The sequence below is a fragment of the Rhinolophus sinicus genome, linkage group LG14 (assembly GCF_036562045.2).
Source record: "Rhinolophus sinicus isolate RSC01 linkage group LG14, ASM3656204v1, whole genome shotgun sequence".
NCBI classification, from domain to species: Eukaryota; Metazoa; Chordata; class Mammalia; order Chiroptera; family Rhinolophidae; genus Rhinolophus; species Rhinolophus sinicus.
Genome location: NC_133763.1, coordinates 35,070,021 through 35,095,526, shown reverse-complemented (window position 1 = coordinate 35,095,526; position 25,506 = coordinate 35,070,021). Strand labels below are relative to the sequence as shown.

The following is a 25,506-nucleotide window of genomic DNA, read 5'->3' as shown; positions in this document are numbered from 1 at the left end:
ACCACGTTCCAGATAGGGGCTGCTCCCTCTAGAAGCAGACTGGCACCCAGCCTGTAGCCTGGAGTAGATCCCTCATACCTGACTACCAACATGTAGGATGAGAAAGAAACGGGTGTTCATTGTTGGAAGTCACTGAGCTTTTGAAGTTGTACCATAGTATACCTAGTGGACACTCACACATACACAGCGAGTACATTACCTAAGGCTGACAGCATGCTGGCCTCAGACTTCTCCCTACACAACACTAAATGCCAGATTGGAGTAATGTCTTCCGAATTTTTAAGGAAACAGTGTGTGACATAAAAATTCTATTGCCATCCATTAGGTCATTTAAGCATTAAGATATCCATAAAATACCACCTATGTAAGTATTCAGGAATTATGCTACTTGTGAAATGGACCAGAAGATGTTTACCAGCTCACTGAGCAATACCAGTATCTAGAGCTCTCAAATTGGGAAAAGTCATGATATGACTGAATTGGCAGAAAGAATGGAAACCATTTAAATATAGAATTAATTAGAATTGACTGTGGTAAATACAGTAACAGAAAGAGTGTAAAATTATAAAATTAAAAAAGATATGTGACAAAAGAAAATAATAGAGCAATGATAAAGTGAGACATTGTAGATAATACCAACAAAAGTGTAAAAAGTGTGATAATTTCCAGACCTTTTACTGGAGGGACTCAATATCATGTTTCATTCTTGGCATTACTAACTAGGAAAACATAGGCTCAAGCATTTTTTAAAAGAAAAGTTGTTGAGAGTAGTTTAAAACAATTTATAAAAGGCCATTGACAAAGTGTAAAATATAAACACACTGATCAAAGGGTTGATGTCTAATATATAAAGCATCCTAGTTGTGAAAAGGGCAAAGTTCATGAATAGGCAAATCATTAGAGATCAAAAGCAAATGAGAAATAAGTATATGGAGAAGTATTCTCTGTCACTTTTAATGACAATTCATGGAGGGTCTGATGCAGCACGATGAAGTTGGTGCTTACATTGTAAGCAAATGGGGAGCCACGAAAGAGTGTAAGGAAGGAAATGGCATCTTCAGAATGGAGAATAAGTTGAAGGAGAGCAACACTGAAGCAAAACAAAACAAAATAGAAACCAAGTTGGGAGACGGTTGTGAAAATCCAGATCAATGATGAGGGTGAGGAGGACTAGGTGTCAATGCAGCCTCCTCACACCATTTGACGGAGCAAGCATCACCTCTGTTTTTAGTCAGGTGTTAATTCTGATCAGAGGCACTGTCTTAGTCCATTTGGGCTGCTGTAACAAAGTACCATAGACTGGATGGGTTACAAACAGTAGGAATTTATTTCTTACAGTTCCAGAGGCTGGGAAACCCAAGATCAAAGTGCCAGCAATCTGGTGAGGGCCCTCTTCTCGGTTCAGAGATGGCGAACTTCTCCCTGTGTCTTCCTAGGGCAGAAGCTGTGAGGGAGCTCTCCCCAGTCACGTTTATAAGAGCACCAATCCCATTCATATGGGCTCCACTCTCATGACCTAATCACCTCCCAAAGGCCCCACCTTCTAATATCATCACATTGGGGGTTAGGTTTCAACATATGAACGGGAGGGAGGCGTAAGCATTCAGTCTACAGCGGGGGTTATCTAAACTCTCAATGATTTACCATGGAAAAAGGCTTAACTGCTAGCCAAGGTGTCACTAAGAAAACTATACCCCCACCCCAAGAAGCATTCTGACCTTTCATCTATGGCATTTTCCTGTCCTCCAGAGATTTCTCTTGTCTGTAACTAGTGCATAAGGAGTACATTGACATTCCTTCTAGGGATTCTCCTGGGTCAGGCCACATGCTTTGCAACAACAAAGCACTGAGCACTGTTGTCCTTTCTCTCTTGCCCCCTTCTTGTCCTCACTCTAAGGCAGAATGCTGGCATTCAAATTTGTATAGGTAAGCTCCTGCAAATAATGTATGTGTTTGCATTATCATTTTTAACTGATGTCATACAGAAAATCTATGGAAAGGGACATTTTTATCTGGCAAGGGAACAAAACTATTTAAAAATAAATATAAGAATCAATGGGTTTTGATAGAAAATTGAATATTCCCAATTGATCTTAGAGGAATATCTACATAGTTTTATTAAGGTAATTAGAACAGGCCTCTATAGCCACTATGGCTAATTGGGATGACTTTGAGAGCTAACTTAGTGGTTAGAGCCAGGTGTAGAAAATGCTTTTTGAGAAAATAATTTTTTTCCATTTAAACCTAGGCATTATTTTTATTTAGGTTTATGTGATCTAATCAGTTGACCCAAAGGGAATTCTCTCTTGCCAATGACAAGAAAGGGAAGGTAATGCTAGGAATAATTTACAATGTTGCAGTTTTATATTTCAGAGAAGGGGCTTTTTCACCTACCTGTTCTTCCCAAAGAAGTCCAGACATGTAAAAGCACTCCCTGACTGATAGAAATATCACATGAATGAAAGTGGTAATCAGTGGTGACAGGTGTCCAAATCTGGAACGTCCATAGTGAATGTTTACTATTACAGATGGACATAACCATGTTTAATTCCCATGGGAACTGTAAAGGAAAATTATATGGGTAGGAAAATTGTAAGGGAGCTCACAATGACCCATGGAAACAAATGCACTGACCTTCACATTGAATGTTTTGCATATTATAAAGTCACTGGGATCAAGGAGAAGCCTGGGCTAAATTTAGATGGAGCAGGGCAGGGTGGGGCATGGAGAGGCAGCCTTTTGCAGCGCTCAGCTTGGCTCCCAGTCCCAGGTTTGAAGCCTGCTTTGGCTACATAATAGCTAGGTGGAATTAGACAAATTCCTCCTCTTCTCCTTACCTGAATAATAGATACAATAATGGTTCCCTTATAGAGTAATTGTTGGAATTAACAAACTACAAACTTCTTGGCACACAGTAGATGCTTAACACAATGTAGTTCCCTCCTGCAAGAATAATGATCCCTTAATAGGATTTTTGTTTTATTTCAGACTAGGATATTCCTATAGATGTATTTTGTGAATTAAAGGTTTATACAGATTGTATCTGTCATACATAGCACGTGTGGCAGAAAATACTATAGTATAAAATATTGCATACATTAGTGTCATAGCAACAGCAAAACAATCCCTTGGTTTCTTGCCAAGGCAAATATGATTATACATTATGGTGCTCTTTGTTAAGTTCCTTTGAGGCTTCAAAATGTCATGAATAACTATGCCAATCTATTTAAAATTCATTTGCTTTTCTATAATGCAAATCTTTGTTTTACAGAGCTGCTGAACTGTCATATAAATGTTATATGGGACCTTGTCAAAACAACTTTATTAGTGATCAGACAGTGGAATAGCTAATGGAACTAAATATTTTCATATTTTAGGCATTTTTCCCTTAATCTAGGATTTGAGAATTTATGAAAAGTATTTGAAGTACCTCAATGTTAACACATACTGTTATTATTTGCCATGTCATTTCTACTATTTGTGCTCCCATATATTCAGTATTTATTTCTCCATACTATTTATAAGTGACAATCTACCACTAAAAAAGTAAAAGCCAGATTTTTTTTAATTATCTAACAGGATTTTTATAAAAAGATCTTCTCAATAAATTACTTTTAAATATACATAAGCTTTCTCATCTCATTTATGTGAAGAAATATAGTTGATGACTGCATCTTTAAATTCTATGATTCCTGCAGTCATTTACTAGGAGAGAATAAAACAATAATGGATTAAAAAATAATTCCCAATGCACACACAGTTAGTTACACATGGGAAACCATTTACACCTACCTGTTCATCTCCCCCTCTTTCAGATTTATTCCTGTACAGTGGACAGTCTTAGAAACACTATTCACATTGTCAAAACCAGTTCAGAACACCAGGACACTATGAACATTTTTTTGTAGAGAAAATGCAAAGTTTTACTTGACTAAAACTAGGAAACTAAACAATGACCCCGTTTACAGTCTTTTGAAACAATCATGCTTTTTTCTGTTGTTGTTTTCATTAAAGAAGCAAGAAGTAATTCATGTCTATTGTTTAAAATTTGAAAATGTGGGTAAACAAAACAAAAATAAATAGGAAGTATCCATATGCGACCACATATGGAAACTTTTCTTCAAATAGCCTTCAGCTGCATGAGTGTATGTATGGGTTTGTCTATGGTACAGAACCCTGGGTGCTCATTCCTGCTGCCTGCTCTTGCCCACATGACAGGATATTATAGATGCGGTCACAGATCAATAACTATAATAATCATATCGAGCACAACAGAAAAAGCTAATCTTTAGTGAGAGCTTAATATGTGTCCAGAGTTATGTGAAGAACTTCACACATAAATATCATTTTAGTTTTTATAGAAATTACTTGGTGTATTTTTTTATTTCTTTTACAGAGAAAGAGAGAGAGAGGTTAAGTAACTTGCCCAAGGTCACACAACTGGTCTGTGTTCTAATACAAGAACACAGAACCATATTTTCCATTTCCAACTATGTTTCATATTTATCACTTCAGAGCTCAAACTCATAATCATTATGCTGTACAATATTATGTAATTACATTGAAAAAGTTGTAATACATATAAATTAAACATTATCTTTGTTAGTCATAAAATATTACTTTCACTTCCAGTTTTCCACATTAAAAACAATACTAGGGTAAACGTCTTTGTAAGTTCAATTAATAATTTCTTTGAAGTATATTCATGGAAGTGGAAATACCGACAAAAAGATGAATACTCTTATGGCTTTTCGTTTGTTTCATATCCTTATGGCCTCTCCAACAGTGGGGGGTATATTATTCTTAATAATCTTCACCAATTTTATAAGGCACAAATAAACGAAGTACTTCATTTTAATTTGTGTTTTTTGAATATTCCATACATTTTGTATTTTTATTTTGTGATTGAAGCAATTAAGGGTTGAAACAATAATTCAATAACTGACAAACCAAATTCTAGATATCACTTGGCTTTTAGGCTTAGTTCATGTCATGGTTAATGTCCCTAATTTCTTTCTTTTATTTTTTTTTTAAACACACTTTACTTTTTTTTATTATAACTTTTCTTTTTTTTTTCTTTTTTTTTTTTTTTTTTAAGATTTTTATATTGGAGAAGGGGAACAGGACTTTATTGGGGAACAGTGTGTACTTCCAGGACTTTTTTCCAAGTCAAGTTGTCCTTTCAATCTTAGTTGTGGAGGGTGCCATTCAGCTCCTGGTCCAGTTGCCGTTGCTAGTTGCAGGGGGCGCAGTCCACCATCCCTTGTGGGACTCGAGGAGTTGAACCGGCAACCTTGTGGTTGAGAGCCCACTGGCTCATGTGGGAATCGAACCGGCAGCCTTTGGAGTTAGGAGCATGGAGCTCCAACTGCCTGAGCCACCGGGCCGGCCCCCTAATTTCTTTTTTAATTGGGGTTTATCAAAGTGTAATTTACATCCTGTAAAATTCCCTTTTTTAGCGTACAGTTTTATTAGTTTTGACAAGAGTATAACATCATGTAATCATCATCATAATTAAGTTATAGAACATTTCTACCATCCTCAAAAGTTCCTTTCTTCCCTTTGTGGTCATTCAGCCCTCCTTCAGCTCCCAGCCTCCGGCAACCACTAATCTGTTTCTGTTTCTACAGTTTTGCTTTTCATACAAAAGGACTCATAAGTTTGATATTGTATAAATAGACTGATATAGTATGTAGCCCTTTGAGTCTGACTTCTTTCACTTAACATAATGCATTTGAAATTCATTCGTGTTATTACCTTCAGTAGTTGGTTTCCTCCCATTTTAATTGCTGAATAGTATTCTGATATATGGACGTACCATAGGTTTTGTTTTTATTCATTCACAAATTGAAGGACATTTGGGTTGTTTCCTGTTTTTCACAATTATGAATAAAACTGATATAAAATTCACGTACAGGTTTTTGTGTGAATATATACTTTTCTGTCTTTTGGATAAATACTTAGGAATGGAATTGCTAAGTTTTAAGGTAAATGTATATTTACCTTTACAAAAATTTCCCAAAGTATCTGTGTCATCGCTAATGGCCCTTATGGTTTGAATGGTTCTGAAATGAATCTTAATGTGGCTCATCTAAATTTGTACTAATTGGTACCTCTTTCTAAAAATAGGCAAGTTTTTAAATAAGGCGTTTTAATCAGCTACTGGTTATTTGAGAATTTATCATGTACTCATCCATTACTCATATCCTCTAATTCTTTTCTGTCAAGTAGCATTGGTTGCTTATTTAGCAAATATAAAGCTTTTTAGAAAGTAAAGAGAAATGAAATAAATAAGAAGCCAATGAGTTAGATTAAAATAGTAGTATAAAACAAGTTATGGGTAAAATTAATTGATGAAATATCTTTCTTATCATTTGTCATGTACAGTAAAATTTTCCTTGTAATGAGATTTGTTATATATGAAACATGCAACAAATATAATATAAGAAGCACTATGAAGGATTTCCCAGGACTCACAAGCTTACAGTCTAGTGGGGAGATAGTTTTATAAACAAATGCAGAACAGGGTGATAATGGGTATGCTAGAGGAACAGATGGGGGGACCAATCCAAACTTAGCAGTGCTTGTAACATCCTCTACAGGGAGATCTGAAAAACTGTTAGCCAAGTGAGGAGGCGAGAGAAGAAAGTACCAGATAGAGGAACCAGTTTATACAAAGATTTTGTTTGGCAGGTGAGATAAGAGCATGGGTGCAAGATTTGAGGATGCCATTTAAGAGTGTTCATGTGGGGTCTAGAAACGAGTATAAAAGAAATAGGATTCAGAAGGAGCAAGGTGGATAAATTAGCAGTCAGGAAATTTTCAAAATGGCCAAATAAATTTTTTTAGGGTGCGGGAGGTAGGAGAGGAGGTAAATTGGGATTTTACATTTCAGACTGTTGAGCCTATAGCTGTGAATATCAACTATAAGTGTCATGGACAGGAAAGTCATTAAAGTTAGGGAGGTTAAAGAACTTTCATAGAGTACCTGGATACTGTTGGTTCAAAAACTCGCCCTGTACACAGAGGGCAAGGAGGACCAAAGAGACAGACAACTCCAGATTGGTAGGTGGCAGGGTTGATAAGCAAGGGATCTTATATGTGAGGCTGGTCTTGGACTGCTGCAACATGAGTAAATCTCCACACCCACCCACCAGAATCTTAAAAGTCTATATAGAGACCTTAACTGGGTTCAGCCACATGCACCATCCAGGTGGTCTCAACAACAACTCACTCTCTCAAAGTTGTGTCCTTGAAACGACTCCTAGCATGAGAACAGTGGGCAGAACATACATTCCAAGGACCAGGGAAGGGGTGAGGAGCCTCCAGTTGTACTGGTCCAGTTCAAGGGTCAACCACCAGTCACGTCCTCTCAATTACCTCCTCCAACAGATATCCACCATCCACCAAGTACCATAAACACATTAGTATTAATAGACTTACATGGAGTTTCATGTCAGTGCATTGGAAGACATTGAGTATAAGTGAAACACAAGTCTTGGTTACAGGTCTTCTCAAAACCTTTATGCTCTGTGAGGCTTGAAGGCAGGAGTTTAATATGCAGTTAGTTGTTCCCAGAATTTTTTTAGCACAAAGATTTTATATTTTTGAGACTCATTCAGGCTCACTGATTTTTTAGGCTCTTCTTTGTCAGAAAAATGATGGAATTTTAAAGAAAAAATTGATTTTATATACCTTACAATGTTTACATTGCTAACCAATCACTATTCTACATCTTTAAGCAGTGGTTCTCTTACTGCTGTAAAAGGGACTCCATCACTTGCAGCCCTTGCAAAAAGGGCAGTTTTCTGGGATGCAAGCGCAAAGGTTCTGATCCAGTAGGCCTGGGCTTGGGCCTGGGGATGTGTATTGTTATCAGGCACCTCAGGTGATTTGGATACAGAGCCAGCTGTTGGCCTGGATCCAACTGGGCCTGCAGAGCTTCTGAAATAGTGGATTTTTATATTGGTTGCACATTAGAATTGTTTGGAGAGACGTTAAAAATTTTATTGACCAGGCCTCGTTTCAGACCAATTAAATCCAAGTCTGTGGGGTTGTATCAGTATTTTCTTAAAGCTTCCAGGTGATTCCATAGTGCAGCCAAGATAGAGAACTAGCGCTTGTAAAGATTCATTGTAGAAAGCCGTAAGCCTCTTTGGCTCCACAGGACTTGGAAATACTTCATAAGATCTATAGCTAATACCCCAGTAAAACCTGGGCCTGCCTCTGGTTTAATTAGCTTATCAGAGAAAGCTGCCTAGAGATTTCTCTTTTCTCTAGGGAGAAACAATTCTCTCAGAAAGTACCTTCAGCCCCTTTCCCCAAATAGTACCAAAAAAAAAAAAAAAAAAAAAAAAATCCTTAATAGAAGCAAAACTCTGAGCTAATATAAAACTTCGAACTGAAACAGAACCACTGTAGAGAAAGAAATGGTTCAAAAATCTTTCCCAAGAGCATGCTGGTCTATCACATTTTAGCTTTTATGCCTTCATATCCCCAACTTTCTAAAACAAGAAATTGCTTAACATTAATTTTACAACCAGTTTAAAGTTCGCTAATACTTTCTTCTTAAAGGGACCTAACATTGTTTATCTTAATTAAAATACTCACCAACTTTACAACCTACCAAGAGGTTGTAATTTAATGTGACAGTTTTAGAGCACATATTCCATGTGCTACTGCTTTTCCTCCTTCTCTCGTCTGCCACTTTGCCCTCCTCAGAGGACACAGTGAATGAAGGAAGGAAGCAACTAGCAAAATAAAGAGGACTAATATTTGGGAATGTGAGATCCATCTACCTTCCCCTGACAAAATGTATTAGGTTGGTGCAAAAGTAATTGCGGTTTAAAAGGTTAAAAATAATTGCAAAAACCGCAATTACTTTTGCACCAACCTAATAAATGGTGTCTTACAGCATCAGAATTGTTGAATGATTTAATTATAGGACCATGATTCCTTAAACTAAATCCTAGTGCTGGATGTTGTTCAGCATTCGAAATATTTTATATTTAGGGGAAAAGATACTGTATACGCTGTTACACAAGCAGGATCTTGAGCAGCACTTAGTAATCAAAGATGGGTCTTTCTGCAGCACAAGTAGAGTATGAGTTGCCTTATTATCAATTCAGGTTTGGTTTTTGCCACCAAATGAGTCTGTAGTAACATTATAAGAAATATTTTGGTTTTAACGTTTGTTTGTATATTAGAAATTTAGATGTGTAGAACTGTGAAATTTCAACCAATTATTTTTTTTTAATTTCTTTTACTTTTTCTCTCTTTGTTTCTTTTACTTCTTACTTTGCTTCTGTGGCTTTTATAGACAGTTATAATGACATGTTTGAGTACACCTTGTGCATATAATCTCATTTAATCTTAATAAAAATCTATTTAAATAGGTCGTATTATTTCCATTTCACAGATGAGAAAGCTGGGTCTTTGAAAGGTTGTATTGTTTGTGAAAATGGGCCCACATTTAAACACTTGACATCAAAGTCCACTGCACCACACAGCTTCCTTACCAACAAACCGAAGACTAAAAAACGGAATTGAAGACGTATGCACATATCCCATTTTATTATTTTTAGGTTAAAAACCCAAGCTGGTTGCTCACAACCTCCTATTAAAACACAGAAGCTGTTTATAATCATCTTGGAAGAAAGAAACTGGAGCAATATTTAACTTTAACATTTGGTCTCTCAATGTAACAACATAGATCTTTAAGTAGGCTAGCACTTTTTCCAAGTAAATAAGTCAATATTTAAATAAACACTGAAATAATATATAAAATACATTTCGTAGGTGTCCCGAATCCAACCTATTGAGAATGGTCAAGAAGAAAATTCACAGGGAAGGTCCTTTAAAGACTGTCTGGCAAGACTCTTCAGCTGGATAATGGGAATAAGCCACTGCGAACCCCTTCAATTAAGGCAATAAACGTATGTGCGCGAGAGCGCACTGGTGTTGGGGTCGGGCTGCAAAGCTAAGGCAAATACAGAACAATGTATCCTTCTGTGCAGGTTTCCATTTGACTTTTCACTCAGGAATATAGTATTCCTCAACCAAATACGTAGCCCTTAATAGTAATGGCTTTTCCTGTTTTCCTATGTGAAGTGCTCTTTTTGCATTTTCTCTTATTTTTCAGAGGGAAATGGTGAGTGGAACATCCTGTCGGGTGGCAAGTCATCGCCAAATTCTCATGTCATAAATAAATGACAATTTTGTTTTAAATGACTTTTTTTTTTTAAATTACAGAGTATATTTTCTACAATGGAGGTATAAAATAAGGAATAGAGATTTTCATGTAGAACTTAGAGCTTCAAAAATTGGCATACTATAGACTTTAGAATTTACCCAATTTAAGAATCTAAAATTACTTTTCAGAAAAAAGTGCTTATTTTGCATGGGAACTCTGCACTCAAGGACTGGATTCAGTATTTTGCTCACTGATTTGCTGTGGACTTGAATGGACACTTTCTAATGGGTGTAGCATTTTCTAATCTTCAAATCTTTGGGCTCAAGCTCTGCCATCTCCACTCTAAGCCTCTGTATGTGTAATTGCGGAAGGCACCAGTAATTATACTGATAAATTATATGACCACTTTTCTTGTGACTCTGAATTAAGCTTTTATGCACGAGTTTTTTGTTTGCCTACTGTGTGTTTACACCATCATCTACTAATAAGATTGAGTATTGCATATTAAGAATTCAGCTAGATTAAAAGGAGTTACCCAGTTTGCTTCATAGGGAGTCCATTCCTTAAGATAGGTGATCTGAAAATATTAAATGCAATTCTGTTTTATTATATTACTGAGAAAAATGCTGATGGGAAAGTGAGAAACATCATAACTTACTGTATAGGAATTATACCATCTGGATATTTCAAGTTATGCATTTACATGTTAATGTAATGTAATTGTAATTACTTGTTAATGTAATTGATATAACAGAATCATAGAGTCTTATAGATGGCAAGGACCTCAGTAATTAGCTTGTCCTTCCTCCAGATTCCTTCAGGGAAAGCTGCTCCTATGCTAGAAGAGAATCTTATTTTTTAAAGCCTACTGTGATAAATAATCCATCTCTTTCATTCTGTGGTGTGGGTTGATTTGCTCTTGCCAGTGAAATTAATGAACAGATGGCCTCTGTGCTATCTGTATATTCCTTCCATGTACTTAGACCCTATTATTAAATTTTCCCTTCCCTATGCAGAGTCACTTCAATATTTTCTTTTCATCTGTTTATTTCTCTGCTAATGACCACCTTTAAATGATAAGCCCCGAGCAGGATCTTTCTTATTCTAGTCAAATAGGAAAAGTCATCTCTGAGGTTAAAATTTAATGTGATGTGAAATAGAAAGGTGCTAATCGGAAAAAGAAGGCATTTCCCGAGAGCCCTGGGACCTAAAAATGTAGTCAGTCTGGGAATAAACTGTTACCCTGTGGTTTAACTTGGTAATGACTTAGCATAAGGAAAAGGGTAATATTGTTTGGAATTTATGAGCAGGGTAAGGAAGACCTAGTGGTCACCAAAACATGATTTTAAATGCCAAGACTGAATCCAGTAATCCTTAAATCTTAATGGCATACTTAAAGTTATACATTCAAGACCTTATTTCTAAGGTGACCTCACATTCCTATTTGAGACAGTCTCATTTTAAGCCTGTTGTCTCTGTGTATTATTACCATCCTCTTTCCTCCACCCCATATGTCCAGATTTAGATGATAATTTATATGGTCACCCTAGAGTTATTGAACATTCACTGTCACTTGCTTTTTTCCTCTGCTTCTGTCCTGCCTTGAATTGATTATCAGTGGTTTGTTTCTGATACTTTCTATGGTTTATTATGATCTTTTAATATCTGTTCTAGCTTCTAAGGTGATGGCTGTCCTCTTCACTTAGGATCATCTTCAGCAAATTTAATTATCTAGGTCAAGGGAATACTGATACCTAGGCCAATGTCCTTTGGAACACTATCCATTTTCATTTTTATCTTCTTTTTATTTTAATCCCCTTTCCTTTTTTTCTACTGTCACTTCTTCACCCTTTATCTACCCACCAGTTGCCACTGACTGATTAATCTTCAATTTATATCTTAACAATTACTTTCCAGCAATTACTGTCTGCTAGGTCCTGTCCAGAGATGTGACACTCCTGTCAGTTTTGTACTGTCACCATGTATCAAATTTATTTTCTCACTTCACAGATTTCAAATCCTCACGGGAACACTGGAAATAAAACTATGATGTACTGTTTCCACAGTTTTTATGGCTTTTATTCAACCATAGTGCATTATGTAACTCTTGACAAGTCTTTTTTGTCCTAAAGTCATGCTTGCACTTTGTAAGGAGAACTCAATAAACAGAGATGAGGTGCTGAATTTCCCAACATTTTCATTATGCATTTTTAAAATGAGGAATTAAAGTTTCTAAAGTCCTACCAGGAGTTAGTGAAAAAGTCAGCATGTTTGCTCACTATTGACTTTTAATGATACTATTTTTCTCTAGGTTTAAGTGGATCAAACATAAAACATAATGCCTTAAGCAATAGTTAACGATATCCTCTTAGTTGTAGCTTAATATGCTTAAATTCAATGAAAATCAATTTTAATTTCTTTACACATATTTTTAGAATGTTTTAACTAGTTAAACATTTTATACTTTAACTTGAAAAGAGCTCATGCACATGGGAGAAATCTCATGGCATGCATTCATTATATGGAATTCTATTTATGATGTTTTTGACTTATAAAGAGTCAATACAAAAACTACTATGACAAACATTCAAAACAGTAATACGGTAAAACCCGTTTGTAATGCTGCTGTTCTTGGTTGGGGCTGTCACGTGTTAGAACTTGACATAACCCTGTATGTGGCATGATTAATTATGTCATGTCAATTTTTCTTTGCAATATTTCAGCAACCATAATATAGCCTGTTGTATGTCTGAATCCATTTAAATATTAGTCATTCCACAGGGTTTCCTTGTACCCAATTCTATTGCTTGAAAAAAAAAAAGGTAAAAAGGCTCTGTGAAGAATTCTGTGGTTGAGGTAAACAACAGAGATTTCAGTCTGTAGTCTGGATTCCTGCATCAAAAATGAAGTGTTTAAGTAGATCTTTGTCAACCAGCAAATGCCATTTCAGTCTGAGCATTTCACCACCTCATTCTGTGCCATCTGTCTCACAGGGAGCAATTAATCTGAAGCTCCAACATGCTAGCATTAAAATTCCATTAACACTGAGCAGAATATTAACGTTGTCTGGCGTTACCATTTTTATCTCTCCAAATTTCAGTGTTAAGTTTGAATAAAGCAGGTACAACATTTTAACCTATTTGTTAATTAAAAATATTGAATAAAATATATAATTAGCAGCTGGATTTATGTAATAATACATAGAACTTAGTTTAATAATGTCGTATGTTTTTGCAACTTTAACATATATGGGCTACAGTTTTATATTAGGCTAACGATTGTTTGTAAAAGCACTAAATATTTTACAAAGCCAATTTTCCCAGACCCTGACTTTGTAATTCCTTTTTCTTTTTGCAGAACCACATCACCGCCTTTGCAGAAGTCACATGATATTGAAGCAGATGGTTTTTCACTGCATTGGACATCATCCCTTTTCACCATCCATTCTTAACACCCAAAGTTTGTTTGATTACAAAAGAAGTTTATAAAGTTGTCTAATAATTTTTATAATTTTAAAATCCATGTCAACTTGTCTGTTGCCCCCACTAGACTGTGAGCTCCTCAAAGGCAGGACTGTGTGTTTCTTCTCTGTTTCCCCATTACCTACAACAAAGCCTTGCACAAAGTAGGTATTCAATTAAAATGTGATGACCAAATGAACAAATTAATTCTTACATAAAATAACCAGTTTAGATTCTCACAGAATCACTGAGACTATGTGAAAAGAAACCTCTACACGAGTCATATTTGTATAAGAAATCCCTCCATTTTGGGCTAGTTAAACTTTTTAATTTTTCATATATCTATTCAGCACTACACCATATTTCATTTGAAGTGGACTTTGAAAGTCATGGGGGTTTTTATTTTATTATTCAGCATGACATTATTTCCATCTTAACAGATTTCAGTGTGTGAAATTACTTTATGTTTAGAAAGTGTGTTCTATACTAAAATAATGTTTGCACATAATATTATGCTATATTTCCCTTAAAATATCATCCATTCTATACCTTCTAAGACTGGTGCTTCTGCTTTTGAAGGGGAAAATGCCAATTTTTACTGTAATAAGTAATGTATCATAATTAAAAATTATTTATTTGGACATCTGTTTCTGACAATTGTGGTTTAATTGTTGACTTGTAGTTTCTGAATGCAGGTAGTGTTTAGGGTAGTTTAAGTGACTAAATTCAGCAATGGTACCTATTTATTGAGTAATTTTCCATTGATAACTGTCTCAAGAGTGGTCACAGTCTCCATTCTTAGGCTTTTTACTGGTCAAGTTTCCACATAATTTAAATAGGAAAGAACCACACCCTGACAACATAATTTAAATTACATAAATGCAAGAAATGTGGTTAACATATTTTACTTTGCATATGTGTAGTACTTTATAGTTTACAAAGTACATTTTCATTTATTATTTAAACCTCATAGTAGCCCCAGGTAAACACTAAGAGTATGGCTTTAGTTTTATAGATGAGAAAAATAAAACCAAGGCAGAGTAAACAATGTGCCCAATATTACACAACTAGTAAGAGGCAGTTCAAACTTAAATTCAGGTTTTCTGATCCCAAACTAGCGCTCCTTTTAAATAAGCCACAGCTGCCATATTGTTTTGGACACAGAGGCCTTTCAGAGGTCAGTGGAATCCTGGGTAAATACCTATATTTTAAAAAAATGAAGAAATGCCTAAATAAAGTTATAAAAACTTTGCTGTACTTTAAATATTTGTTTTAAGAATGAATACTTTTCAAATATCCAACCACATATATAGTAACCTCTTTAAAATTCTATTTAAAAATAATGTCAAGAATCTAGGTGTGAGGTCTTTTGTCAAGTCAAAACCGAAATCAGATGTCTCTCCTGCCACCCTCACTGCCGTAATCTAGCCCCCACCACTCAGGAGAGGCCCTGAGGAACATATGAGTACCTCACACTAAGCATGTGGAATTAAGGATGAAAATCATGAGAATATAAGGTAAATGAACTGGACTATGAGAAAACCATTCAGTGTACTTCTCAACAATAACTTGGCAATCTTTAAACTTACTCTGAGTAAGTTTATTTGAGTTTGTCTCGTGAGCAATAGTTAATGGTAGAAATGATAATTCCTAACCTTGACAGAACTAAGGAAAATAAACTTCTAATTTTCTCTGTAATTTCAACAAATATCAGTAAATAAATATAACCAAACACTTTTCCATTACTCCCCAAATAGATGTTACTTACTCTTTTCTATCACTGTGAGGGTTAAAACACTTTTAGTAGGGCCAAAACTAGAAAATTCATGTTTCTACCAATATCAGACTTCTAGAACAAATTCAATTCTGGTAGAAATTTATAACATGAAAAGCTTGGAATGACCTGACCCTCTTTAAAGATGAGTTACTGGGAATGGACGTGAAAGGATAATCAAAATGTCTTAGGAGGCATGATTACCAGTAAGACTTCTAGAATTAGCTCAGTTCTGTCAATTCTAGCATCAGTTTTCCAAGGAACCAATCAGCATTGTTTCTCCTGTTGGAAGTCTTAGCTATATATTCGTATGTAAACGTTGTATCTTTGCACCTTGCAAACCTGGTCTGAATGTGGGAGTTATAAATTCCTCAGAAACCCAGATTTAACCCCAGATAGATCAGACTAAGGTGTTTTTAATATTTAAATGTCATGGGCCCAAGATTGTGCAATGAATTATCCTGCAATAAAGGACATTCCGAAGAATAAAAAGATACATGCACAGAAGGCAAAAAGCCAGCAGAGAACCATTAATAATGATGTTCCTGAGAATAATGGAAAAACACATTGAAGAAAATACTAATTTGTAAATATGTACATTGATAATGTAGTAAAAGCAGGTAAACACATATTTCTGATGAAGACATCTTTTTATTCTCCTTACTTGGGGCCCAGGTCAGTATAAATTAGGCAGCCTGAAAATTTCAGTCGTCTCTGTTTGCATGGCAGAAATTCTGTACATGTTTAATCTGATTCCTAAGATTATTTAAAAGGCTCTTTTATGTTAAAAGAGAGGTGAACCTTCTTTGACGGACTTTGTCTATTCCACTTCTAACTGGGCCTCTCTTTTCTCAGGATCTATCCCAGACAAATATCTCGGTTACCTTTACCAAACAGTTTCCTCTGTGAAAGAGCAGTAGGGGAGGGAATAATTCTCTGCTGTGTATTGTATTTTTCAAATAAAACATTTTAAAAAGAAATTTACAAAATTAAGTTTGATTATTTTCCTTCACGTATGAATCCTCTCTTGGGAGTAGAGAAATAAAGAATGCTTGTCAATGTGATGAAAGTCAGATTGTCAGAGTAACTGGAGAATGTTTGGGCAGGGATTGCAATGGTTCCGATTTGACCAGCTCTTGAGGCAGCTAAGTGACCCTGTGCACCTACCATGTTTCCCCGAAAATAAGACCTAGCCAGACAATGAGTTCTAATATATCTTTTGGAGCAAAAATTAATATAAGACCCGGTCTTATTTTACTATAATATAAGACTGGGTCTTAAATAATATAATATAATATCAGACCAGGTCTTATATTAATTTTTGCTCCAAAAGATGCATTAGAGCTGATGGTCCGGCTAGGTCTTATTTTCGGGGAAATAGGGTATTGTTCATCCTGGAATCTTATCAATCTCTATATTGACAAATCACAAACCTCTGCAAACTACCTGGGACACTGAACAGGTACAATCTGTTATATCATCTGCCTCCGAAGGCACAATTCATTAATTTTGGATTGCGTCTAAAAAGTATCCCTGGGCATGTACCAAATGGCTCTATTTACGCCTTACAAACAGTGATGTCACAATTTGCCAGGCCTGGGCTTTCTAATGAATTTTGTGAGTTGTGATTCTATTGAAATATCAACTAGGGAAAATTCTTTCAGAGATTAAGTGAATAATTCTCTTCTAAGAAGAAAAAAATGAGAGTATTTAAATTCTTCTTTCCTGTCCTCTGTAGATTATAGCTGGGTCTTAGTCTGATAGAGCCTCAGAAATGCTTGACGTTTAATAAAATAATAAGCCTGCTGTTTCCACCCCAGGATTTGTGAGCCATGGATGGATTATAGAATCAAATTCAAAATTTAGATTGCCGTTTTCAAATCTGTGGCCCTTCAAATCACAAGGATCTCCAAAAAAAAGAAAACAAAATACAGGTGAGTGGACACACAACGACCTCCAGTGTTCGGAGGAAAACTCAAAGTTGACATCTCTAAGATGCCATTTTTAATAAGGGTGATCCTGACAGGTGCCACACCTGTTTATCCTCACTCAATTGAATTGCATTTATAAATGTGTTTCATTTTCATTGTGCATTAAAACACTATCACTTCTAGAAAAGGGGAAAATCTGTTTTCTTCCCAGGAGGGAATAAAAGGTGTATTTTAAAATTGATATTTAAAAGAAAAAAGAAAGAAAAACTTTTCCAAAATAGTGAGACATTTTGAGTATTAATCAGTTTCCTTAGATGTATTGCTCCTGCTTGGGAAGACCTTCCAGCCCTCATTCATTCAGTGAATACTTCTCGAGTGATTCTGTACACCAGATACGTGGCAGTGGGCTGACATGGTCCCTACCCTTCCAGATTGGATAGTTTAGCAGCCCCAACATTGACGGTGCCCTAACAAACCTGTTTAGAGTTAAGGTAAGCATTTGCCAGCTACCTATTCTCAGGACTAAGAAACTGATTTTTTATAGATTACAGCAACAGCTAAGGATAATAAAAAAGCATTGCTTCCGTAAACAACATTGCATAATTTGACTATTGCTAAATTTAAAAAGCGTTATATGCTATAATATAATAATAATAATAATAATAACTTACTATCTATCAGGAGTCTGTGGTTCAGCTGAGCCATTTTTCCAGTCTGAGGTGGGCTCATTCATGTATTTGTGATGAGGTTGGCAACTCTGCTGATCTTGACTGGATGTTCTCACATGTGGGGTCATCCGGCCATGGGCTAGTCTAGGATGTCTTACCTTGGGATAACTGAACTTTTCTCTACATCGTCTCTCAACCTCCATCTGGCTATCTAAGCTCTTTCACATAGGAGGTAAGACAGAGCAGAAGCACTGGCACCAAGGTGCTGGCACATTGTCACTTCCATCTCATTCAATTGGCCAAGGGAAGTCCCAAGGCCAGCCCAGATTCAAGGAGTGAGGGAAAAGCAACCAAGTCACATTGCAAAAGGGAGGACAACAAAGGTGGTTGGAGAACAAAGGCCATTTGTTCATTCAATCTACCACAAAATTTTCCTGCAGCTAAACCTTAAAAATGTTCAAGCAGTGCCTGCTTGAGTTGAATTCCTCAACTTATTAAGTACAGATTTATTCTGATGAGCATGAGAAACTCACAAATGACACTAGAGAGCTAGCTCATTGTATATAAGCAAGGATGATCACCCACCAATCACCAACTGTACCCCTAAAATGTCTTTGAGATAAACTGACTAGAGAACTGTCTACCCAGCACTTAACTAAGAGCAATAGGGAGCTTGCTGAAGCTTTCCTAGGTATTCCCAGAAAGCCTTCCTAGGTCTTCTCTGATAGGCAATGATAAAGGAAGAGGATATAATTTTACGAGAGAGAGAGAGAGAGAGAGAGAGAGAGAGAGAGAGGTGAATAGAAAGAATAGGAAAGAAATTGAAGCAAAAGAATAAAACCTGAAAAACGAAAAACAAGAACTGAAATATAAGACCAGGTTATAATATATATATATATATATATATATGTATGTATGTATGTATGTATATGTATATGTATATGTATGTATATATATATATATATATGTATATAGTGTGTGTGTGTGTACTCACACATGTATTGTGTGTGTACTTTGCGCAATTCTGGTTTTTACAAATTTCAGTTACCATGGTGCTGTGGACTCAATATTTATGTCCCCTCAAATTCATATATTGAAACCTAAGTCCCCAATGTGATAGTATTTGGAGATCGGGACTTTAGGAAGGAATTAGGTCACCAGAGTGGAGACCTAATATTAGTGCGATTAGTGGAGACTTGATATTAGTGAGTGCCCTTACAGGAAGAGACACAAGACAGCTTGCTTCCTCTCTCTCTGCTATCCACCATGTGAGGATACGAGAAGACAGCTGTCCGTAATCCAGGAAGATGGCTCTTTTCAGACACCAGATCTGTCAGCACCTTGATCTTGAATTTTGCCGCCTCTAGAACTGTCAGAAATAAATGTTTGTTGTTACCCAGTCTATGGTGTTCTGTTACAGCAGCCCAAACTGTCTAAGACACATAGTTTAGTTAAATAATACCACTCCCCCAACAACAGGTTCAAATTTTAGTTACCATGGTATAACATCTATGAGTAATTGCATAAAATACAAACACTGCTGCTAGCACTTCAGTTCACAAATCGCTATGTAAATAACACATGTGCATTATGATCAGTGACCAATCATTTCTCTCTTTTTTAGAGTCTGCTTGTGGTCACTGCACATTTGTTATTCTGTTCACGCACAGACAGCAAACCATGCAGTTGTGTTGACCTTTTGTCTCCCCAGGAAAATTCCATGTGCCATTTTTTAAAAATGCGTAATTAAAAGACGAAACCAGTCAACAAAGATGGAAGTGCAGCAAAGAAGAAAAAGGTGATAATGCTGAAAATGAAATTAAAACTAACAGAAGTGGCGTAATAGAAGACATAGCTGACCCTGGGAACACTGGCCACCACTGTCTGAGAGGTTAGAAATGCAACCAGAGGAACTGAATGAAAATGATTTTATTGAAGAAAATGAGGGAAGAAATTGTGATGAAAATGAAGATGTCCAGAGAAAGTGATTGGGACAAAAAACTTCACATTAAAGGAACTCTTGGAGATATTTCATGACATTGAAAGTGCAAAGGACAAAATAGTGGATCTAAAGTTAGAAAGTGGAGTGACAATTAGCCAAGACACAGAAAATAATACTCACTTCATGCTGTAAGTTATACAACAGGAGAAAGGCGGCAAGCACCGTTCACACTGCTCTGGATGAATTTTTTTTACCAAGAAATAAAACATTTAATTCTCAATGTTTCTAATATTTTATATTACAGTGTACTGAATATTAGTTTTGCTATTTTTCATTTCCCTACTCATTTAAAATTGGCAGTAGATTTTAGTTTTGACAAAAAATTTAAAGATAACGGATTAATTGTGATTTTTCCCATTGTTTATTAAGCTCTCTTTGCATGAATTCAGTTTGCATGATCATTTTTATGGTCCCACACTACAAAGTAAAGCCTGCCTGTGTATATGCTTATGCCTAGTCTATATACATATATATGTAGATACATATATATACACCTACGTATAAACATATAGAGAGACATTGTATATATATATAAAATATGAAAGCTCTCTTTTTAAAAGACATGTTATCTATATTTCAGATTAATATATAACATAAGAATTTTGTAGTCTCCTAATTGTTTATTATTATATCTCTTTTTGTTGTCATTATTTGGTTACTTATTTTTCTAAGGCCAAATTAAGAAATACGGGTCTTATCGATGGATAGAAATGTATTTGTACTAGAATACTATGTTAGCTGTTCAGACCACTCATTAGAAGGAGTAAAGGGAGATCAGGAAAAGTGATTTTTTTCTGAAATAACTCACACTTGAAACTTTAGGTAATCTTTCTAAATTATATTATGTACACTCTGGCTTCATACATAAATATACATAATTTAGCCTATCCAGCCTCTTGAACATAAATAAGATTTTAGTTCTCTAATAAAGTAAAGCTCCGGGGAGTTATGAAGAGCTATACAGGGGAGTTTGTTCCCTTGATCTAAAGAATTTGAGAACCTTTGATTATTTATTAGCTATTTCCCCCCTATTTACCCGGTTTTCTTTGCCCTCTGTTGTCAATTCTCACTATTTCTTGTCTTGAAATTTAACTCTCTTATCAACTTTCTTACCTGCTTTATGTATGCTTTTGTACTGTCAACTCAGGGTGCCATAACAGGCTGGGGGGCTTAAACCATGGAAATGTATTTTCTCCAGAATGTATTTCTGGAGGTTGGATGTCCAAGATCAAGGTGTCAGCAGGATTGGTGTCAGGTGAGGCCTCACTCCTTGGGCTGCAGACAGCTGCCTTCTTGCTGTGTTCTCACATGGCTTTTCCTTTTTGCTTAGGCAAGAAGAGAGAGAGCTTTAGTGTCTCTTCCTCCTCTCCCATTGACAGCAGTCCTATCGGATTAGGGGCCACGCTTATGACCCCATTTAACCATAGGTATCTCCCCAAAGGCCTTATCTTCAAATGCAGTTACATTGGGGGTTAAGGCTTCAACATATGAACTTTGTGGGGACACAATTCAGCCTGTAACAGCTATCTACCATCTATACTTCCTACAGAAGAGCTAAAGGATGCCAGGAGAACATGGATAATCAGATGTAAAACTAACTCAATTAAACTGAAGTGGACTTGTTTTTCTATTACGAAATAAAATGTGTGGGTTTATGATAGATATTTTCAGTGATGTCATTCTGACTTATTTGCGGTGCTACTGACTTCAGATGGCCCTTAGGGTTCAAACTAAAGTTATCTGATTGTCAAAAGTGAGGCCTTGACTATATATTTGCTGTGGGTAAGTATATCTTAAAGTATGGTATTTTTTTCTCACTAGAAGAAGTAAAAATGTATAACCTGAGATTTACAGGTGTTGTCTTAAGGCATAATCTGCAAGAACTCAAATATATGTCAAATAATTATGCTCGTTCTCTTAGAGAATGCTTTCAGCACATGGTTCAATGTAAATACAGTTGTATTACACACAAAATTTAAAACTTTCAGGTCCTAATTACAATGACTGCTTGTGAAACTTCAATGTTATGAAAATTTCAAGCTCTCTTAGCTAGCGTGTTTTCTTTGTGATTTGGTTTTTTGTGTTTACAGAGATCAACTTGTATATTATACCAGATAAGCCAAATGCTATAGATGTGGTGTTTTCTAAATGGGAAATTCATAAGACATATGGTGACAGCATCTGGGATAATATCCATACCACTTCAGATGCCTTTATATTTATTCCGAATACTTGGCCCTAATCTTGAAATGCTAAAGACATATGGACATACCAGCTGGGTATGTCCCATCAATTGAGACTCTAACACTGTTCACTTTAACAATATATATTTTCAAAAAATAACATTGCTATTTTTCAACTCCCATTATTGTTGGCTCTTTCTAATTCAACAAATTTCCAGGAACATTGTAAGGAATAACAGAAGCAATGGTAAGCTAAATTATCTTCTATCCAGTTTAATCTAGATGAAATCACAGATTTGTTAGATACTATTTATATCTTCATATAAACTCATGTAATATATATATATATATATATATATATATATATATATATATATATATATATATATATATATATATGGTTTCATTTTTGGGTAATAGACCAAGCAAGCCCTTCTATTCCTATTGTTATGAATTGAATTGTTTCCCCCTAAAATTAATACATTGAAGTCCTAACCCCAAGTATTTCAGAATGCGATTTTATTTGGAAATGGAGTTGTTGCAGATATAATTAGTTAAAATGAAGTCATACTGGAGTAAAGTGGGCCTCCAATCCAAAATGACTGGTGTTCTTATAGAAAGGGGAAATTTCAACACAGACAGACACACACAGGGAGAATGCCATGTGAAGAGGGAGGCAGATCGAGGTGATGATTCTACATGACAGGGAACTCCAAAAACTGATGGAAGTTGGGTGAGAGGTATGAAACAAATTCTCCCTCACAGTATTCAGAAGGATCCAAAACCTTGGTTTCAGATTTTGAGCTCCTAGAACTATGAAACAATAAATGTATCTGATTTATGCCACCCAGTTTAAATAACCCTAACAAACTAGTGCACCTATTTACTGCCTATGGTATTCTGGAATAGTGGAAAAGGCATAGACAGAACAGCTTTGAATCTTGGCTTCTTCACTGCCTGTTCTGAGATTTACGCCATGTTATTTAAGTTTATTAATCTCTGTATCAGTCAGGTTTCACTAGATTTTACACAGTAACAGTCAACCCTCCAATCTCAGCCCCAAGTACCTCCTGTTTATTTTTGGTTCACACAACATGTCCACCAAGGGTCACTTGTAGGCTCTGATCTATTAAAAGCCATCCAAAATTGAGATCCAGGCTGGCAGAGGTGATGCCATTTGGAACATAGTAATTAACTCTGGAGAGGGGAAAGATATCAGTGATGAGTGTCCCTGGCTCTTAAATAGTCTGCCACAAAGAGAAATACATCACTTCTACTCATCTTTCATTGGCCAAGGCAAACTGACCATGCCTGACCATGCCTGAATGTGAGTGAGTGGAGAAGAACCCAGAAAGGAAGAGACAGAACCAAATACCTATAAGCTGTCCCAGTGGTCATCCCTCAAAATTGATATGATTATCAGTGGAGATTCGTTAGTTGAATTCTTCATATTTTCATTCAACAATATTTACCCAGGCCTTACTGTATGCCAAATACTGTCCCAGATAGCAACACACAAGACAATATCCCTGCCTCCAGCTGGTTTTCATTTTATTGGCAGAATTAACAAAATAAAGAAAAAGTAAATGTGTAATATAATTTCAAGTACTCCTAAGTGTTAAAAAGAAAAGTGAAGGAGAGAAAGGACATTGGGGGACACTGGAGCAGGGAGGCAGCGGTAGAGTTGATATTTTAGGCAATGAGTACACATTTCCTGGCATGGTGCATAGCAAGTGTAGGCACCCAAGAAATGTTTCTTTTCTTTCCTCCAATACCCTAGGTCATTAGCATCAATAACAGAAGACTCAAAGTGAATTTTGTGACTATTAATTTATAAAACATAGAAAAAGGATTAAAATGCCCAAATCTGGCAAGGATGCAATATAAGCAATACAAACATATATTTCTGCTGGTAGTGTAAATCCCTTTGGAAAGCAATTTGGCAATACATTTCACGATCCATTAAAATGCTCATAACCCTGACTCAGTAATTTCATTCCTATGAATCTGTCTCCAAAAGTAATACGATTTAATAATCACAAAGATGATTGCTACAGTGCTATTTGTGATATCAAAGGCAACCTGAATATATAGCAACAAGGGAATGGTTAAATGGATTATGGCTTACTAACTACATAGAATATTATGTAGTCATTAAAATGCTAATTATAAACATTATGTAGCAACAGAAAAAATGTTTATGATATAATTGTAAGTTTAAAAGGGTGCACATTAAACTGCTATGATGTAAAAATCATATGTAAATACATAAAAAGAGAATGAGGAAAAATGAAATCTAGAATGTGCAAATTTGTAGTAATTAAAAAAACATATTTCATTGATTTCATTACCTTTATCAAATGTTTAAGAAGTACTTACACAGTATTGTTTATAAAATGGATTCAAAGTCATAATTAAAAGGGCCACAGAGAACAATGCCTCCTCACTTAATAGGTTTGATCTTGATGGAAATCCTCATATCTTTGAACTCTAATCTGACCAAACTATATCCTATCTTAATTTATAATTCTCAAATTAGTATTTCTGTTATTTCTTTATTAAATTACTATTATAAATGATGTCATATATCTTAAACAAATAAATCTTGAAATATAGTGAATGACATAATCAGCTAGAAGCTATTCCTAATATATTACAATAAAATGTGTATTTTAAATTTTAAGATATTTGATATTTTAATTGTTGAAGTTTGGTGGAAAGTATCTATAACTTCATTGTTTAAAAGTAGATTGTGGATTTTCCGGAAAAATGGCAGCGTGAGGAGAGCCTCTGTAAAGCTCCCCTGGAATTTACAAAGACTCGAACAACAAAAACTCCACAAAGGACTCCCTGCACAGCAGACAGGCAAGACGAAGAGGCCCACTACCAACTGAAATCACCTACAGGTGGGAGATTCGCGTGAGTGGAGGGAGGAGGAAAGGGAGAAGTTCGTGGAGACGGAGCCCCGCAGGCGCAGGACGCAGACCTAGCTCAGTGCTCCGAGCTCACTGTTTCCCGGAACTACCGCAGCTGCAGGAGAGGGACGAACTCGGACTGCTAGGGCTCCGCTTATGGCCCACAGGGCTGAGGGGACAGCATATAACACACCTGAACCCAACACTCATGGCAGAGACCTCGGAGAAAAGACTGAGGGAAAAAGGCTGAAAACGGTGGTTTAAGCCCGCACGGCCCAGCAGAGAACGGAGCCTTAGGCACTGAGACTAGCCGCCCCCTCCCTCCCTTTCCAGAGCTCGCCCCGCCCCCACCTGCCCGGTGCTAGAAGCGAAACAGTAGC

The 25,506-nt window shown here is 36.0% G+C and overlaps 2 protein-coding genes across 6 annotated transcripts in view; one reads left to right on the top strand and one right to left on the bottom strand.

Annotated features, from left to right (window-relative positions):
* Window positions 1-14,294, top strand: part of PLPPR5 (phospholipid phosphatase related 5) — a 112,268-nt gene extending 97,974 nt beyond the window's left edge. For 2 of the 4 annotated variants that reach the window (XM_019747040.2, XM_019747039.2), the window contains exons 6-7: window positions 9,799-9,935; window positions 13,550-14,294. In XM_019747040.2, coding sequence (XP_019602599.1) covers window positions 9,799-9,933 — 135 coding nt within the window. In that variant the 3' untranslated portion in view covers window positions 9,934-9,935; window positions 13,550-14,294. The remainder of the gene's footprint in view (window positions 1-9,798; window positions 9,936-13,549) is intronic. The other 2 variants (XM_019747043.2, XM_019747041.2) reach the window with 1 other exon arrangement.
* Window positions 1-25,506, bottom strand: part of SNX7 (sorting nexin 7) — a 599,355-nt gene that overhangs the window by 8,962 nt on the left and 564,887 nt on the right. The window lies entirely within an intron of this gene.